The 20,753-nt window shown below is 37.3% G+C and overlaps 2 protein-coding genes across 2 annotated transcripts in view; one reads left to right on the top strand and one right to left on the bottom strand.

The window, feature by feature from the left end:
* Positions 1-4,322, top strand: part of LOC143028472 (integrin beta-PS-like) — a 47,649-nt gene extending 43,327 nt beyond the window's left edge. The window contains exon 17 of the mRNA XM_076190625.1: positions 536-4,322. Within this exon, the coding sequence (XP_076046740.1) occupies positions 536-598 (63 nt within the window). The 3' untranslated portion in view covers positions 599-4,322. The remainder of the gene's footprint in view (positions 1-535) is intronic.
* Positions 3,648-20,753, bottom strand: part of LOC143028471 (cytosolic carboxypeptidase-like protein 5) — a 38,615-nt gene continuing 21,509 nt past the window's right edge. Inside the window, exon 8 of the mRNA XM_076190624.1 lies at positions 3,648-17,669. Coding sequence (XP_076046739.1) covers positions 16,227-17,669 — 1,443 coding nt within the window. The 3' untranslated portion in view covers positions 3,648-16,226. The remainder of the gene's footprint in view (positions 17,670-20,753) is intronic.

The raw sequence follows: 20,753 nt of genomic DNA, 5'->3' as shown, positions 1-20,753 counted from the left end.
GAGAATGGTTGTGTATGGATGATGCTGTGATGCATGAGTGGGAGTGGGTGGGGGATGGGGGTGAGGGAGTATGTATGAGAAATAAACTGATACAGCCTGAAGGGATTTCTCCCAGTCGTCTTTTCTGCATGAGGGGATGCAGAGGGGGGGGTCACCAATTTAATGAAGCGGCCTTGCTGTGGATGTGCTGTGTCTTGCAACACTGCTTCTGACCCAGGGCAGTGGACAAGATACAGAGATGACCCATCATCCAGGAGGTGCCAAGATAAGAGGGAGGGAAGAGGGTGGAGGGGAGCGGAGTGTATTGGGGATGGAATGGGTGGGAGTGGTTTCTATGCCTTTAGTTTTTGGCTACCTCTCTTGTAAGGCGTTTGGTATATGTATGTACATATACCAAAAGCCCTTTTCCATACACACACATATATAAATATATATTTATATTTTTATGATGGATGAATCCTATTGATTTGACCATTTCCCTAAGTTTTCAGGAATACTTATACTAAAACTAATTTTCTATAATATTAAATTTCAGCAAAGCAACCCACTTTATCAGCCAGCAACCAGCACTTTCCTCAACCCTACATTCATAGAATAGGAAGCATTTTTTCTAAGTGATGAGGTGAATTTTTGTGTCAATATGCATTGCCTTTACAAAGATTGATTGATTGATTTATGAAAGTTTTGGCTTGAAGGCCAAGCGCCGGAGCCAGTAGGCCATTCAGCGCATGCCTTTACAAAGAATTAATTATAATACTGTTAAGTAGTCAGGAAAGGACTTCAAGAAAGGGAAAGCTATTTACTTTTAACTTCGGAAATACAGTTCCTGTTGGGGTTTTTTACATTACTTTTAAGATGGAAGAGAAAGTCATAGAATTAGGGAATATAAACAAAGAACAGGTAATGAGCACATCAAGGAAGTGACTGGCTGTTTTGGGGTGCCTTGGCTGCTTGAGAATGGAGTGTTAAATTGAATTGTGTTGACTACCACAAGAAGTATGGTTGTTGGTTGCACTTGGGTAAAAAAAAAACAATACACAAATATACATGGAAGCATAACAAAGGTGTATAAAGTATCATTAATTATGTCATTGACCAAAAGCCAATGAGAATGATGTTGGATATGAGAATGGTGAGAGGGGGTAGATTTTATCAACTCATTAACTTTGGACTGAAAGTGGCAAAGAGAAAGAAGCTTGGACATAAATGCAAAGAAGAGAAACAAATAAGTGTTGGGAAAGGGAGGAAGAATGAACTGGCTAGGGAATACAAAAGGGCAAATGAGGGAGAAATGGAAAGAAAGGAGAGGCAGAAAAACTGGAGATGGAGAAGAAGAAATGAGAGAAATTAAAAGTGGCAATGAGAGATAGCTCAGAATTTATGTACTATGAGAAAGGTTGGGCATGGAAGGAGAGGAACAAAGTGGTGGAGTGAGGAACAGAGGAATAAGTGAGAAGAGAACAGAAAGGAATATAATAAGTTTAGAAATTAAATGGCACAGTCTTTCTATCCATATACCAAGGGCTTCTTTCCCCTCATAAAGGGGGGTAGCCAAGGCAGAAGGCATGCATCCACCTGCTCACATCCATTCCACTCCCATCTACCACCTTTGTTTCCTTCTCATCATATCTCCTCATGGATGAAAGGCTGTCTCCTGCCCACTGCCCAGGTCAGAAGCAATGACACAGATTGTAGCTAAATGCAAACACAAAAGTGGTGTTAGTTGCGGACATAAGGTATCTGAGACTCTTGAAGGGAGGAAGACACTATTCTGGAAGCACTGTTCGAAGCATTACACTTGCCAACTGTTATGGACAGGATTGAGGCCAGGGTGATAAATACAAGACAGAAATTTCATGTGGGTTTTTTTTTTTTTTTTTTTTTTTTTCTCTTTTAATCACAGAAAAGTATGGGAGGTATTGTGAAGATGATTAGGAATGGCCAACTTGAACTGGTTTAGTTCTGTTATGTGAATAGACAAAATTAGATATCTTCAAAATACCTTTTAATCTCTAGTGCCAGGACTGAGAGCATGGGAGGAGGTAGATGGATGGGGTGAATGAGCTATAAAGGCTGATGGTCAGGACTTCAAACAAGTGAAAATGTGGGTGGGTGGCAGTGAGAGATGGAGTATTTACCTAATTGTAGTATACAGGCAAGAGGCAACATTTGTAGGGTCCTGTCTCCTATTCTTTAGTTTTCTGATGTACCTAGACTCAAGTTCATGTACGGTTCCAACATAATCTATATCTTTGATTTCCAATCATCATACTTACATTTGAACTCATGTATAGTTTGAGCTTGGGCAATATCACAATCTAAGCTATTTCACATAGTTATACATCTATATGGAAAACTGTATTTCTTCACATCCTTTCGACATGTAGTCTTTCTTAATTTACTTCCGTGACCTCTTAAAGCCCTCTCATTTTCAATCAGATCTCTTCTATCAATACAATCTATCCCCCTTAGTGACCTGAACACTACAATCATGTCACCTCTTTCTCTTTGATCTTTCAAAGTTGGTAGACCCACTGCTTTTAGTCTTTCCTCATATAGTTTATCTGCCAGACTGGGGACCAGTTTGGTTAATACCCTTTGTATTTTCTCAATCTTGTTTATATCTTTCACTCTGTATTGGAAGCATACTACTGATACGTATTACAGTGTTGGACGTATCAGGGTTTCTATGAGTTTTTTCATTATCTCTTCATCTATGTAATGGAACGCCACTTTAATCTTCTGCAGTAGGCCATACGTCTCTCCCACAATCCTGTTGATATGTCTGTCAGGTGACAGGTTGTCTTTTATCAATAATCCCAAGTTTTTCCTCCTCTTTTGCTTTTGTAATGGGTTCACTTCCCAAGGAATAGTTTAAGGATGGCCTTTTGCCACTATTAATCATTTCCAGTACTTTGCATTTTGTGGAATCAAATTTCATTTCCCATTCCTGGCTTCATGCTAAAATAGTACACCAAGAAAGAAATGGCAGGACTACAGAGGAGGTTATGTGGTGGTATTTTTCTCATCATTTAAAGCAGGGAGACACGAAATTGATGAGTAAGATGTGTGAGAAGAATAAGGAATTCTCTCTCCCATGCTGAGCAATTTCACAATGCAAGAAATGGGTCAATAAAATAAGTTTTATCACAAGAGAAAATGTGAATATGGAAACTCAGTCCTGTGTCCCCAGCTATTCTTTCATGCAATGGTTATGATTTAATGTAATGTCACAACCACCACCTCTCAGAAAGGGCTAGGGCAGTGCTTTGTTACAGAGCACCATTTTGGGATGCTTGCTGACCAAGCAGTTTAGAGCATCACTATTTGGGTACAGGGTCAGGAGTGGAGGTAGTTCAAGTCTGCTGGTGTCATGAGTTCTCAGAATGGGCATACTACATTAAATTCCTGGCCTCAATGAATGTGATGATTATATTCCTTGTAAAAATTGTCTCACAATTAATAGAAATACCTTCATCCTAACCCCTAGATTGTTGTGTTGAATTATACTTCAAAATTAGATTACTTTTTACCCTAGACTGAGGAGTAAGACTCCACTGAATATAGTCAAAGATTATAGAATTTATTTTAAAGATTCTTTGAGAATTGTTTTTGCTCTAGATTAATACACCAGGATATTGAAAATATTTGTACAATCACACTTTATTTGCACATTTTGCTTTACTCCACAGTTATGTCTGTAGTTAAATGAAGAGCATCCTTATTTATACCAGATACAAAACATATCCTGCCTCTTTTTGTAATATATGAAAAAATATAATTGTCAAACACACTTTTGTTTTTTTTCCATGGTACCTACAAATTAAGACAACTCATACAAGATTTCAGCAATGTACTACACCTGTGATGGTGTGATCTAACATGCAAGTTCTTGTGATTTTATTTTTTCTAAGTAATTTAAATACAATCTGTGCAGGATTGGGTGATATAACTATGCATATGACTTCATGCTTAAAACATATCAATACATAAGGTGTTACATTTATGGTTATTAATATACTTACAAGTTTACATAAGTTCTGTCCTCAGACCTGTTATTAACGTGGAAGCAAACATGAGGGAACTTTATCACATGTTCATACAGTGGTGATTTTAAAATAAACTATGTCATTACGCTTCTATTCACATTATACAAAAAAGAAATGAATTTTCATAAAATATTTCAGGAGCTGATTTTAAATTGCATACTGGTGTTTATGGATATTTTTTGTGCCTGTAATTATATACAAGAACACATACAAACACATAGATGAGATATGCACCCCAAAGCAAATTAGAAACATTTTTTTGTTTTTTCAAAACTTAACCAAAGCAAAGAAACAGGATGCTATGATAACATTTTATTTCTTCTAAATAGCTAGTAGGTAGACACAAAGATACATATATATACACAAGGCAGTAAGGAGGTTCAACAGCCTTCTACTGTACAGTACTTACAATTGAATAAGACCTTTTCTCTACTTAAATTTGTTTCTAACATAAAGGAGCTTGAGTGATGGCTCTATGTTACATTCCTAATGATTCCCAGAAGGGGAATACATGGATAGGACATGTGCAGATTCTCCTGTTGGGTGGCAAAAAGTTTGCTCTTCCTCCTGCATATTTCAGGGGTAGAAAGAGACCTATTATCTTGTGGGGATAGGTGAGAGACCTTTATCTTGTAACGCCAAATCTTACATAAATGAATATGCACAAAAGTATACAGTATGAGAAAAAAAGTGTGAGAAGATGACCGTGAACAGGGCCCGGCAGAGATGGTATAGGTATGTGAAAAGAATTGAGACAAATGATGGAACAACTAATTGTAGGAGAGAATTAGAAGAGGAAGATAATAACAATACATATGCACAATGGGTAAGTGGAGGAAAAGAAGAAGGGAGGGTGATGAAAAAAAAAAAAAAAAAAAAAAAAAAAAAAAATGGGGAAGGGAATATAGAGGGAAGTGGAATAAAAATCTCCAAGAAGAGATGTGTGAATTTTTTTTTTTTTTTTTCTTAGTCTCCGGACCTTCGTATAATGATCCTACAGAATCTACAAAGTCAGCAAGAGCCATCTATTAGATGCCACCTCTAGATAATGGAAGTGTTGATATTTGATGATGGGAAGTGAGGATTTTTTTTTTTTTTCGACATCCACAAGACCACCAATGCAGGCTTCCATGGAGGGGAATCCATGTAGAGAAGATACGAATGATGATAAAAGGACAAGAAGTGGAGAGGAAAATGGGTACTTAGAAAAATTTAATCCTTACTACTTTTGTCAGTGAAGAGTGATGCAGCTTATTACAATTGCTTAGTGTTTGCCTAAATAAAATCAGAATATGATGAGGGTGGGGAGCACATAATTATCAGAAAGTGCATATCTACAACCAAAATTATTGCCTTTCCCCAAATGAACTTAGACTGATGGGGCAGATAACAATCACTAAGATCAGAGAAAGGTGTAGGACTTGACTATTTCTTTTAGTTTATCCCACAAATTAATGTATCAATGAGAAAAACTGCATCAGCCTCCATGAAACAGTCTGTCTTCTTAAGTTTCTTGCCATGTCCTCTTTATGTCCCATGTCATTTTTGTGTCCATTACTGATAGATCTTTTTTGTCAATCTTGTCCACACCTATCACAGTTGTAAAGATAAGCTTGCTTCCTGACTACACCATGGTCACCTGATCAATGGAGAATTGAAGATGGGACCCAACAAGTATAATTCTTTTCCTGTATGCTATCAATCAATCTTGTCCTTAGTTTCTCTTGCAAGTCTCTACAAGTCATTCAAGAAAGAGATATTTTGTTGCGTGTGCAAAGTTAGAGTAGATGAGTATAAGACATGGATACTGCACATTACAATTTGGTAAATACTATTGCATACTTTGAAGAAGCAAAAAAAAATTAAAAACAGTAAAAGAAGTGACTGAAATTGAATGGTAGGAATACAAAATAAAACTGCATAGACAGGAATAAAAGAAATTATGGAACAAAATGTAGAGGAGAAAAGAAGTTTATATAAGAGTACGTAATTAGAATATATACAGTAGAACCTCTACATACGAATTTAATTCGTTCCAGGATCTACTTCGTATGTTGAAATGGTCGTATGTTAAAACAAATATTCCCATAAGAATACACTGTAATTCATTTAATTCATCCCACAGCCCGAAAACCTATGATAACTCCTTAATAAATACTGTACTGCAGATAATTACACATAGCAATAAAACAAATACATTACTGTATATAAGAGAGATGTAAAAAACTAATTTATAAAGATCACTTATACAAACACCGCTCACATGCTTTTCTATGATTTCTTGCTTTACTTCCAAGGAAAGCATTACTTTCTTCCTTTCACCACTGCTACCGCTCACACTAGCCTTCATGGGACCCATGATGATAAAATAAAAAAGGAAGGTATTAAGCACTGTTATTTACAATCAGAACAAGGAGAAACACGCAACACGAAGGAGAGCCGTGAACTGACTGCCGTCTAGCACGCTAACCATGAAACTGCGATGCTACGAGAAACTGCGACGCCGTATATATGCGAAACTTTGACAACTTCGTATGTTGGAAATTACTTCAGGAGTAGAGTCAAATATTAGATCAAATTTCACATCGTATGTTGGAAAATTTGTATGTTTAGGCAATCGTAAGTAGAGGTTCTACTGTATATATATATATATATACACAGGAAATTATACAAGGATAAGGATATCTATACAAAAAATGCAGCAAGGTTGAGGAAAAAGGAAAAAATCTCGAACACATGTAAGAAAAATAAGATTAAATTCTAGTCAGAAAGCAAGGGAAGAAAAGAAGTAGAAATGACAGAAAAAATGTAATGGAAAATTATAATAGGAAAGGATATATGAATATGTAACAACTATATAGAAAATCTGCTCAATAATAAGATAAACAACATAAGTGAGATGTTGAAATAAAATAATGAAAAGAGTGTAGTATAATACAGATGATTTTCTTGAAATACCTAGGAAGGGAGGAATTCCAGGTAAATCTAGGGTGGTGTATGGAGTGTTACTGAACAAAGGAAGACATAAAGGAGTGCAAAAACTATTAAAGAATCAGCTTATGTGTGCCAGTAAAGATATACAAAGGAATATACATAGATAAGAGTTCTGCACTTGGTTGTGCACAAATATACAGTAGTATGACAGTTGTAGAAGAATGATTAGACTAAGGCAATGACCTGTTCAATTAGAAGGGTGCACCAGGGAACCAGCAGTAATGCTAGGAAGTTGACAATGTGCAATCTTCACCTTACTTAAGTGGGAAGAAGTGAAAGGTCACAGGTGAGGATTTTCCTCTCTCATTACTAGCCACCTCAATTTGCACATATAAGCTGATCAGAAAACTGGTTTTATAACAAGTGGGCTTCCTCACAATCTAATAGAAGGCTTAGCTGTCTCTTGTACTCTCCATAATTGGTCCCCCTTTCTGAGAATTCTTGTTTAAAGATCAAAATGAGCCTTCATTCCTCCAGCTCTTAAAAAAAAAAAAAATAAAGAAAAATAAAAATAATAATAATAAGTCAGAGAAATGCCAGATTCAGCCAAACTGGTAACATCTGCTGAGAGCACCTCACTCTAGATATATATGTAAATATGCTTGTATCTTTGTATTTCCTAGAAAAAAGAAATGCCAACAAATGTTCATGTTTTTCTTTTTCTTTTCTTTTTAAAGTTAACAATATATGTCCTACTCATACTGCTGGAAGTAAAAGCAATATATTGGTCGTTTCACAACATGTCCGGCATGAAAGCTCGACCTAAACACATCAGAATAAAACTATTTCTTTTAATAGAAAATAGGAGTGGTTAATGTGAAAAGAAGGATGAAAGATGTAAGAAAGGGTTTCAACAAAGAAATAGTATATCATATAGTAATATGAGAGATAAAATACATTTGGCTATAGTGTGATCTGTATTTATCATTTTCTTCAAAACAAGATCATATCTTCCAATTAACAGTGAGAAAAAATAAATAGTTTTACTTAATATGGAAAATATAAGAATTACTGTGTGAAAAACTAAATCAGTGGGCTGTATTACAACCACAGTGATTACACACAATCAACATCTGCAGCTCTTCTCTTTAACATCAGCAGCAATCCTATGAATAGCTGATCACAAAACACTTCATACTCTCATTACTGTTATACATACAGTGAAGCTGATATAAAGATAACAATAACATTCAAATCAAAAGCAAATGGCAAAACTTAATCTGAAACTGTTTCAGGTTTACTAACAAAATACTAACGCTGAATTAGTAACATATATATAAGTGCAATGGACAAATCATATGACAAACTTACACAACTTATATACATATTTATATTTTTGTGTATATATATATATAATATATATATATATATATATATATTTATAGGTCCTGTATGATATTGCTTATGTTCATCTAACTCTGTCATGATATGATTCTGTACTGGTTTATGTATATGGGGATCAACTATTATTTCATTCATTCAAAGTCAATACAGTATAGTCTGTCCATGGGAGTGTCACACTAAAGTCCTGCCCAATTATTTTTATATATATTACCAATGTATTTTACTTGCTGCATATCTTTATAGAGTAAAATGTAGAGATACACTTTTTTTTTTTTTTTTTAATGAAGGCATTCCCACCAATAAAGCAAAATGAATATTAATTTAACAATGGGGCTAAGCTTCACTGCCAGACAACCATAAATAGACTATAGTCAATATCTGTCAAAAATGGATTTCTCAACTCAAGAAATCAGGACACCATTACTTGATTGATTTATAGTAACAGTATCCCCTAATCTAACCCACCACTTGGTAACAATTGTTTGTTGACATCTGAAATAACAACAGACTGCTGTGAAAAAAGTAATTTCCTAATAATATGCTATGTATTGAAATTCAGTAAAATCAATAAAAGCTATGCTTCATTTAAAAATACTTCAAGTAAGGATCTTCTCTTGACATATGACGTTTTGTGATGAATTACTCATCCTTAATATATTTCCTAGGAATGAGTATTTCTCAGTCTACAAAAGTTACAAAAAGGTAGTGTATACATTTGTTTACTCTATGAAGTTTGTATTTGCATACTGACATGCGAGTTTCTACTTGTAATGGACATTAATTTTTACTGAACATTCTTGGACTACTTTAGCATACAGTTCATACTGGATACATTTTTCCCTAAATTCTGTACTGCTTTAGCTTATGTCCTTAAAACTGTTTGTGTGAAAATGTTATCTAACCATGTTAATATTACATGCTATTTAAATGCTTACAAAAGTGTAACTTAAGTTTTGTATGCAAGTCCTTGCAATGGAAGCAAACATTAATGATGGAAAAGAAAACAAAGAAGTAAATAGATAATAACATACTAATTTTCTCATCTCAATTTGAAATGTCAGAAACTGGGACATGCTAATGCATGACATATATAAGGATTCCTATCTTTGCCCCAACACTATTACAGTAAACCCCTAGATCACTCTACAGTGTCAACCATCTCATTTCTAAGATCATGCACCACAGCACCATTATTTATCAAGCTACTGTAACATATTTTCAAAAGCTAGATAACTAAAATTTAATCAGTTTTAAACAAAAGTTTCTCCAGGCACTGTAAATAACATTTTCTATATGTTATATCTGAGCAAAAATGTTTTTTTTTTTTGTTTTTTTTTACAATTTTAGGACAAACAGAATATATAACTGAGTTAGTTTCATGGGTAAAATATTCAAATAAAAATCCTTTAACTGTTCTGATGCTAGGATGCACTTAATATGATTCAGTTCCTCAACATTGTGTTGATGTGGGCTGGCAGCAAGAAAGGGTGGGGAGTACGAGAGAATTTTATAGTGATGCCCAGTTCAAGAAACACTTCAACTATCCATGTCTCTTGGACAGAGTATTTTTAATAATAATGCACATAATTATTATATTTCTTTTTAGAAAAATATTTTACTGATGACTCCATCTGCCATCGGAAGCTTTATGTCATTTTTATGGGTGACAACCTGCATTATCCGACACTCAAAGTTAAGAATTCAGACATCTGTCTGAGCTACAGGGTACTTTCAGTTATATACAGTTTACTAACAAAGCCTCATAAATCTGGTGGCCTGACTAAGTTCTCAAAGTACTAGCCACATTCCATACAAGCTTCTAAGTGATTTTAACATCTTTTTAATAGGCCCCTATTAAAAACAAACACATTAGCACTTCCTTAGTCCAGTACTTAATCTCCTCTTACCCTACCAAGTAACAACTTTTTTTCTTTTCAACTTATACATCATTGCCCTAAAAGCATTGTGACTAGGAATGGGGAAAATGCCAGGGATCCTCTAGCAAATGGCTAAGCCATCAAAGTCTTACCCTTTGGATATTTCTCCCATGCCTTACTTTTAGTATATTACCTTTCACATGGTGAGTTACTTTAATTCATTTTCTGTACCTATTCAAAACAGTTCCTCACATTTTCTTATCAAGATATGAAATGTACATGATTTCCATTATTACTAAAACTAACCATTGTAAACTGTTACAAAAAGTTTATGTCAAGCTACCTGGGAGAGGGGGTCACTGATTAAATGAAGCAGCCTTGCTGTGGATGTAGCGTGTCTTGCTGCATTGCTTCTGACCCAGGGCAATGGGTGAGATGCAGGGATAACCTATCACCCAGAAGGAGCAAAGATAAGAGGGAGGGAGGGGTGGTGAATGGTAGTGGAGTCAGTGGGGATGAAATGGGTGGAAGTGGAATTATGCCTTTTGACTTTGGCTACCTCCCTTTTAAGGGAGAAAAAGCCCTTGGCATATATATGTATGTACCTGAGGAAACTGTATCTAGGGACTTGTCTCTAATATTCTTATATATAACTGAGAGTACAATGTATTTCTTCAATTCATTTACTGGTTTACTTATTTTTTAGAATGTGATTTGGTTTAATGTTATGAACTCCTTCTCTCAGAGAGGCCTATGATGTTCTCATCTACTGGAGGACCTTTGAAGTAAGGTCTTGCTCAGCCAAGCACACCCACATGCATGTATATACCTAGTTGTACCTAGTTGTATTTTACGGGAATGGGAGCTATGCTCGTGGTATCTTGTCTTCGTATCTCTTTTTGTTTATCCTGTTTTTAAATTTGTGTATCGTTTTTGCACACACTACATTTTCATCTAACTTGTTCCAAACGTGTGTGTGTGTATTTACCTAGTTGTATCTTCTGGGAGAAGAGCTATGCTCATAGTGACCCACTGTTGTATCTTTCTGCATCCAGTTTATTCTTAAAGTCATGTATAATTTTAGCACTCACTGTTAAGTTTTTCAGTTTGTTCCAGATATCTATTACTCTGTGTGGAAAGCTATTCTTTTTCAGATCTCTTCTGTAACTGTCCTTCTAAGTTTCTTCTAGTGTCCTCTTGTAGCTTTTCTGTCCCATTTTAGTAGGTCATCCCTATCAAGAATTTCCATCCCTTTCATAATTCTGTAAATGGTTATCAAATCACCTCTATCTCTTCTTTGTTCAAGGGTTGGTAAATTTAGCTTGTCCAATCTTTGTTCGTATGTCAAATTGCAAATTGTTAGTGCCATCTTTGTCGTTGCTCTTTGAATTCTTTCTAGTTTCTTTGTGTTTTTTTTTTGTACTAGGCGTCCATAGAAATGCTGCATATTCCAATTTTGGTCTTATCAGTGTAACTAGTATTTTCTTTACCATCTCTTTATCCATGTAGTCAAAGGCCACTTTCATTAATGTAGTAAGTTAAAAGTTTCTCAACATGTTTGTACGGTGTCATGTCATCAGAGATAGTTACTCCTAGGTCCTCTTCTGAGTTTACATTTTTCTACTTCCTTAGTACCAATTTTATATTGACCCGTGATTCTATTTTTACTTTTTCCAAATTCCATTATATTGCATTTCTTAATGTGTGTGTGTGTCTGCATTTACCTAGTTGTGGTGTATGGGATCGGAACAATACTCATAGGGTCCCATCTCTTTTCCTCAATTTGTCAAACCTTGCCTTGATTTCTTTTATAGTGTTGGCTTGGGTTTTATCTTCATTAACTTATTCCACAAGTCTACACCTCAATGTGGAAAACAATACAAAATAAACTTTAATTGCAAAAAAATGTAATGTACTACATATGGGTAAAAGATCAAAAAGACCATCAATGAATTACTCAATAGAAAAAGAATCCGTGACAAGAGCTGGTTACAGATAACTTATCACCTATGTGGATGAGGAAATGAAAAACTTCATAGAATGTCTGATCCACCTGAGATTGGAATATGCATCTGTTATGTGATCTTCACATAAAGTGAAGGCTATAAACAAAATTGAGAAAATACAGAGCAGCAAGCAAAATGGTTCCTTGTCTTGCAGATAAAATGTATGAAAAAACTGAATGTAGTAGATCTCTATCATTGGAAGAAAGAAGAGTATAAGGTGACTTGATAGTAGTATTCAGGATATAAAAGGAAAGGAAGTAGATAAAACTGATAGAGGAGAACTTATGGTCTGAAAAAAAAGTCTAAAGAATGTCAAGAAATACAGCTTCCTACAACAGCTTGGCAGCTGATGTAGCCCAAACTAAATCCATACTCAACTTCAAAGCTAGGTGGGATGGTTGGAGAAAGAAATGGGTTCTCATGAGAATAACTCCTTTCCTATATATTGCAATCAGTTCAACACACACACATGTGAGTATGTATGCACACACACATGCTCACCAGAGCATAAGTTTAGCAAAGTGGATCTACATCTGCATATTTGTATTTATACATTTTTAGAAGTACCTGTGAAAAGTAAGACTTGCTTTGTGAATTAATTTTTGGCCACCTACCTTGTAAATTTGTGAATGCTTTGGGAGACAGGAGTAAGCCTATTGAGAGCAGTCAAAAATCTTTACATGGTAAAACTTGTGTGAGGGTTAGGAGTGGAGAGAGTGAGTGTTATGTGGTAAAGGTGGGGCTGTCCCAGGGTTGTGTAATGTCACCATAGTTGTTCAACACAGATATGAATTGAGTGGTAAGGGAAGTAAATGCAAGGGTGCTAAGTATAGCTTTGAACTTAGTGAGCAAGAGTGGAGGAAAAGGAGAAGTAAACCAGTAGTTTGTGAATGACAATGTGGTTGTGGCTGACTTGGAAGATACTTTGAAGGAATTGGGGCCAGAATTTGGGAGGGTGTGTGAAAGCAAAAAGATGAAAATTAATACAGGCAAAAATGAAGTACAGTACTACCTCTCATTAACAGACTAAAACGAGGGTGACGGTGTCTGTTGATGTGAATAATTCGTTGATTTGGAGTGGTTTTTGGGTGGCATAGTGATTGCACGCACTAAACAACAGCACAAAAAACACCGAAAACACAGCGAAAACACCGCAAACACAGCTAATTTATGGACGTTAATGAGAGGTAGTACTGTAATAAGATGTAGATGAGTTGATGGTGGGTTGGAAGTGACTGGAGGAAGTATTTGGGGTCTCATGTAGCAGGGACTGGAGGAGTGGAGGCAGAGTTGTATTAGAGTAATGGAAACAAGTAAATATATGGAAGAAATAAAAAATATAATGAAAAACAGATATCGGGGATGAATACAAAGAGAAGGTTGTATGAGGGAGTGATTATGCCTGTGACACTGTATGAACTGGAGACTTCGAATTTGTAGAAGATTTAAGAAAGATAACCCTTCACCTATAAGGTGCTAAAATGGGAGACAATGAATAGGTTTTGGAAAGAGTGTAGGACAAGTATATGGTAGGTGTTATGCTTTGACTTGTCTGTACTCTTATCATAGGGAAAAGGCTTTTGATATATTTATGTATGTCTGCACCTTGTAAGTAATTTTTTTTGCAAGTTTTCCTGATTCACATATTCTTTCATACTTTCTGTAGCCTCTACCTCATATATTACCATTCTAAGTACATTTTCTTTAGAAAATATGATTACCATAACAGTCTTACCATATTCTAAATATTCATAATACAAATTTAAAAAACAAAGAGCAATTCCCTAGATACTGCAACCTCAGTATGCACGACAACTGACAAGGAGACACCCTCAACACCAGTTAGCGTCACAATTACATCAAACACAAGCCAGATGTCCAAGGCTCCATTAGATCTATATAAAGTCACTTAATCACAAATCTTCTCATTCTTACTGACACAAAAGACCAAATGTTGATAGAAAAAATAATTGTCATAAAGCCATTAATCTATACAATCTGTAAATAGAAAAAGAATTGAGTTCCGAAAGGGCTAAGGGCACTAATAAGCAATATGGACTATTCTATACAATCATGTTCAGCAGATCGAAGCTGATGATTTGACAATGACCTTATACTGATTTAATTTCTCTAATGAGATGAGTAAGATCATGTCAAACAATAAAATGCTACCATTCATGGATATCAACCTATGTACAACTTTCTGTATGTCAATATTCAATGACCCATGAGTTTTCAGTTTCTCTATCCTGAAACCCACAGTCCCACAGTGGTCAGCAAGAGTCCCCAAGCCCTACCACACATTTCTGGGAAGAAATGCTGAACTGATGTCTGTGATGTTTTGGTATGGGCTTGGTTCTATTTCACCAGCTAGTAGTAGTAGTAGGAGGTATAGACAAGTAGTCACTAGCTCTCAATTCTCCTTGTGTGAAAAGTGGAGGGAAAATAATCAGAACTAATAGAGATTTTGAGCCTGGTCCTGGGGACTCAATGCCAACCCCTGCATGAGGTGAAGGTATTGATTGCTTCAGAATATGAGTAATGGAAAAATAAATATTTCCAATATCCATTTTGCAAAACCACCACATACAGAGAGTCACAGTTAGCCCCATTCTATCTAAAGAGTAGAAGAGACGGATGTAACATCTGTTATTACCTCCAAAAATCTCAGCATTACAAGTCTTGTGAGATACCTTGTGCAAATCTTCCTGTGTAGGCTTTTCATATAATTTCATTCCCACTAGCCATGGACACACTAGCACAACTGAACATTTACTGAAATATATCTTCAATTTGCCTATCATAACTATGCTCCAATAAAATCCTGCAGTTGCAAGTATATACAGTACACAGTTTGGTGATATACAGTACAAGCTGCTATTCCAATGTAATGGATGTGCCACCCCCCCCCTTTTTTTTTTTGTATTCATAAAATGAAAACGGATCAATCTGTTGCGTCAGGTCTCTTTTGTAAGAGACCTATGGCCCCCATTGAGTAAAATGAAAAAATCTTGATAGATCCAAACAGCTTTTCTCACAATTACCTAAATTTACCATTTAAACTTACAATTACTTCTTTCATTTATATAATGTTGTATAAGTTGAAAAAAAATACTATTGCACTATCACATGAAGATTCTCTAATAACCATATTATGGTTATAACAGCAAATATTTCCCCTAAAATTTCACATTCATCCTAAGTGCTATATTAAGTTTCAAAAGTACATAATACAATTCAACTGTTAACTTAGGTGCTTATGAGTCTTTATTACACCATTATCATGAAATTCCAATGACAGTTTAGTGTGACCTTTATTCCCTGTTAACATCTAGGCATCAAAGCAACATAGTATATCAAATAAATCATGAAGATTTTTTACCAAATATAAACCATTAGTGTTATTTGGAACAGTGACTGGATTTCATCATTTTGAAAAGATGCATGTCAACTTCATGCATGCTGGAAACTCTAGCAAATTAATAAGGCTGGCTGGAAGGTGCAGTGAGGTAAAATTGGCTAAACAGTGCATAGAAATGGACATAATATTACAGTCATTCACATACTGAAATGTGCATTGAAAATTCAAATTAACTGAGGGCCAAAAAGAGTAAATAATTCCTTCTAAATCCTTTGCAAACAAAACTTGAGTCTGAACAATTGAAGATGAGCTTTGACATTCTTTTCACAACCCCAAGATATATGTTCCTTTCTAGAGACCAATATTTTGGGAGTAAAGAACTATATTACTTTCATATTGAATGTTACCATCCTCAAAAGGAAAAATACACAAAAGACAGCCTGATAAGGTTTTCATTATGAAAAATGAGTGATAACTGAGCTCCAGCACGTCTATTGAAACTGAACTGTAGCCTTGTTCAATAAGGGTACATATGTTAGGATTAATACAGGGAAGTAACAACAAGAGTGACAAAAGTTCATTTAATAATCATTACCTACAGGGACTTGCGGCTATTCTTCTTCCTCTTCTTTAGTTTGGGTGGAACCGTTTCAATGTCTGGGTTGAGTGCATGAGGTGTTTCACTAATAATCCAATCAAGTGTTGGTTGTGAAGCTGCTTGCTTGATAGCATCTGGTGAGATTGAAGATGGAAGATCTGTAACACTTCCAGGACCCAGGGGAAGGTCTGTCACACTGGAAGGGCTCATTTTCTTTTTCACTTTTTTGGGAAGAAGCTTTAGTCGTTCTCCTCTTGTTCCCGATACTGCTGGCAATCTGTCCATACTCTTCGAAAGAGTCTTCAATGAAGCTGGTTTATTTGAACGCTTTGAAGGTGAAGACAAAACTTTACTGACCTTTTTGTTTGATGTAACCATACCGGGAGACTTTGGTTGTCTTGGGAGATCACAGGATGCTGTTGTGGTGATGGAACCGAGACCAGGTGAGCCATGACTTGTTTGGGGTTCGCAAACTGAAGACAAGGGTGAACGAGGAGACAGTGGACTCTGTGAAGCTGGGTAGAACCCTTCCTGGCTTGGAGAAAGAGGATTACATTTGCGTTCACTACCTTCAATGTTGGGAAGACTGTAGAAAGACACATCCTTGGACTTCAGACCTGAATCCTCTGTGCCTGAGCTGCAACTTGGACTTGTCTTCAATTTTTTTGTGCTTCCACTGAGTCCTTTATTCCGTTGCCTTCTGATCTTTTCCACTTTCTTAACAATAGGGGTGCTTTCTGGAGCTTCAGCAATCGACAGCTTAACACTTAGACTTGGCGTCAAACTGACAGATGCCGAGAGACTGTGCTTGGAAGAGGTCATCTTAGCAACAGGAATTTTGGGATCAGTGCAACCGATATGGCTACTTTCACCAAGTTCTGTGAAAGTGAGGGAACGAGCAACTCCTTGCTTGGTTGTACACGTAGTTTTAGGTTTGGGAACTTTAGGTTTTGAGTGAGAATGAAGTTTAGCAGAACCAAACGGTTTCTTGGCACTATGTGGACGAGAACGTGCAGGACCTTGTGTATTTTCTTTTGAATCTTCTTCACGATTTTCTGAGTCTGGTGGCATACACCACGAGTGACGTCGAACGCGCTGAGGCCTTCCAACTGTTCTCCCGCCCCCAAGTCGAGGAGAAGCAGGTGTACTTGGGGGTCCTTGTCGTCCGATTTTGCTTGTGCTACCCCTTGGTCCAGTAATTCTCTCTACAATGCCACTGGGTTTATTAGGTGTACGAGTACTTGGAATTCTGGAGCTAGGTGTACGATTCACATGTGTCCCACTTCCAGCTTGTCCTCGTGGTGAGAGGGCAGAGGAAGCCAGGAACTGATGAAGCCAAGCTCGCACGCCTGCAGTGCTGCTGTACTGTGACTGTGGGATACGTGAGGCCGGGCAATCACCACTGATATCTAGCAAGCTCACTCCTAACTGTCGACCACACTGAAAGTAAAAAGCAAAAGCATATATAGTGTAGAGAAAAACTTCAGAATACATAATTCAAATAATTAATATCTGAACCAAGAATCTATAAATGTTTCATATATTTTGGCTCCTTTCAGGAAACTTCACTCAGCTATGGAAAATACATACATATACCAACTTTCTTCATAGAGAGATGTACATACATACATATACCAAAGGCTTTTTCCCCCTTACATGGGGGGGTAGCCAAAAAGAAAAAGGCATAGAAACCACTCCCACCCATTCCATTCCGTACATATTCCACTACCCTCCACCATCCTCCCTGCCTCTTATCTTGGCACCTCAAGGTTTATCAACTGCAGGGTCACAACAGAAAGCAAGTCTTGCGGTCTTTCCATAGACCTCACTAGAAAGAGGTGTTGCACTACTGTCTGCATTGTATGAGAATGTTTCTGTCACCACAAGATAGGAGGAAGAGGTAGGATGCAACTCTTTTTATTTGTAAAAGTGGAGGATTTAGAATTTGTCAATGGTATTTCTATCTTTGGGGACCATATCAGATTGAAGGGGTGGTAAAAGGTAGATTCAGGGAGGGTAAAAGCATGCAGGGATTGAAGTTAAATCACCAACATTCTTTTATGAGTGGAGTCAACAATCATTAAAGAACATAACATGACTGGGAATGTCACTAAAGCCCCTAAAATACGGACTTCATAAAATTCATAAAGTTAATACCCCACACAGGGAAGTATAGTTAAAGCTGATTACAAAGCCTGAAATCTAGTTTGGGAACTGAGTGCCCACCCCTCTGGGCTGCACCTCCAGATACAGGTAAAGATGCTGATGGAATTTGAAGATGAGTGGCAGAGACATGATTACTTCTAATATCTGTCTTGTACAACCATCACATGCAGGCTCTCATTGTTGGTTCCATTCTCCTTTGCTTAGAATGGTCTACACCTTTTTTTAAACAAACTTTCTGGGATAGGTGTCCTTTGTTACACATCTAATACATCAGGCTGACAAAGGAAACTGTCTTACAGATACACAAGCATACATACATACATATACCAAAGGCTTTTTCCCCCTTCTGACCCAGGGCAGTGGACAAGGTGCAGGGATGACCTGTCATTCAGGAGGTGCTAAGATAAGAGGGAGGGAGGAGGGCTGTGGAGTGTATTCAGGGATGGAATGGGTGGGAATGATTTTATGCCTTTTTCTTTTTGGCTACCCCCCTTGTAAGGGGGAAAAAGCCTTGGTATATGTATGTATGTTTTTCCCCCTTACAAGGGAGGTAGCCAAAAAACAAAGGCATAAAAACTATTCCCACCCATTCCGTCCCTAATACACTCCATTCTCCTCCACCCTCTCTTATCTTGGCACCTCCTGGATGACAGATCATCCCTGAATCCTGTCCATTGCCCTGGGTCAGAAGCAGTGTCGCAAGACACAGCACATCCACAGCAAGGCCACTTCATTAAATCAGCGACCCCCCCCTGCCCTCTCCGTCCCCCTATGCAGAAAATGAGAAGGGGAAAAATCCCTTTGGGCTGCATCAAATTTTTCTCACACATACTACCTCACCCCCCATCCCCCACCCATTCCACCTCATGCATCACAACATCATCCATATACAACCATTCTCCATTCACCCCTATCTTCTGTCCTCTCCCGTCCTTCCTGAACAGACATTCCCCTCTTCCCCAAAGCCCCTTTTACTTCATCCATAATTAGTATAATTAGTGAGGTGATGAGACATACAAGGGTAGAGGGTAGCAATGAGTTGGAAGCAAGTCTAAAAGGATAGAAGCTGGAGGAAGTGGACAGCTTTATGTATCTGGGGTCACATGTGGCAGGAAAGGGAGGAGTAGAGGTGGAGGTAGATTGAAGATTGAGAGAAACAAGTAAATGCCTTGGGGGAATAAGAAGTGTTATGATAAATAGACAACTGGGAATAGATACAAAGAGGAGATCGTATGAAGAAGTGATTGTGCTGACTGCATTGTATTAAGCAGAGACTTGGAATTTAAGAGAGGCAGCAAGGAAAAGTTTAAATGTGTTTGAGATGAAATGTCTGAGAAGTATGGTAGGGGCTACTTGGTTGGATAGAGTGAGAAACGAGGAGGTGAGGAGGAGAGCAAGAGTGCAAAAGGAGATGGGAGATACAGCTGATGAAAGATTATTGGGATAGTTTGCACACATGGAGAGAATTAGTGAAGAAAGATTAGTAAAAGAGGTGTGGAAGGCAGAGGTGAAGGGAGTAAACTTGAGGGGACGACCAAGGATGAGATGGATGGATGGGGTGAAGGGGGCACTGAGCAAGAGGGAAATGTCTGTTGAGCAAGGAAGGGAGAAGGCAGGAGATAGGGATGAGTGGAGAATGACTGTGTATGGATGATACTGTTATGCAATGAAAGGAGGGATGGGGTGCTTATGTGTGAAAGGCACAGAGTGCGGGGTGATCTGAAAGACGCAGAGTGCGGGATGATCTAGAAAGAGACAGAGTGCAGTGATCTAATAGAGGTGTTCAAGTTGATCAAAGGATTTAACAAAGGTGATGCAAACAAGGTCATCATATTAAGACAACAAGGCAGGATTCACAGTAATGGATATTGGGCAAATTTAGATTAAAGAAGGAAATAGGCAAGAATTGGTTTACTAATAGATTAGTCAATGAATGGAATAGGCTTAGTTGTTTTAAGAAATGGTTAGACAACTTTATGGATGGGTATGACAGGTAATGGATATGGAACTGCTTAGCATAGGCCTTATGGTCTCTTGCAGTTTCCTTCATTCTTATGTTCTTATACTTTGACACAAAGGGATTTCTCCCCATCTTCTCTTTTTCTGCATGAGGGGATGGAGGGGGGGGGGTTGTCAATTAAGTGAAGCCGCCTCACTGTGTATGTACTGTGTCTTGCTTCTTTGTGTTTGACCCAGGGCAGTTGGCAGATGTCGAGATAACCTGTCATCCATGAGGAGATGAGATGGGAGGGGTGGATGGGGTGGTGGAAGGGAGTGAAATGGTGGAAATATGTACATGCCTCTGACTTGGCTACCTCCCTTATGAGGGGAAAAAAGCTCTCAGTATATAGATAGATA

This window comes from Oratosquilla oratoria, chromosome 9 (genome assembly GCF_046742065.1).
Source record: "Oratosquilla oratoria isolate Oo_2021 chromosome 9, ASM4674206v1, whole genome shotgun sequence".
Classification (NCBI taxonomy): Eukaryota; Metazoa; Arthropoda; class Malacostraca; order Stomatopoda; family Squillidae; genus Oratosquilla; species Oratosquilla oratoria.
This window is presented reverse-complemented; position numbering and strand designations above follow the sequence as displayed.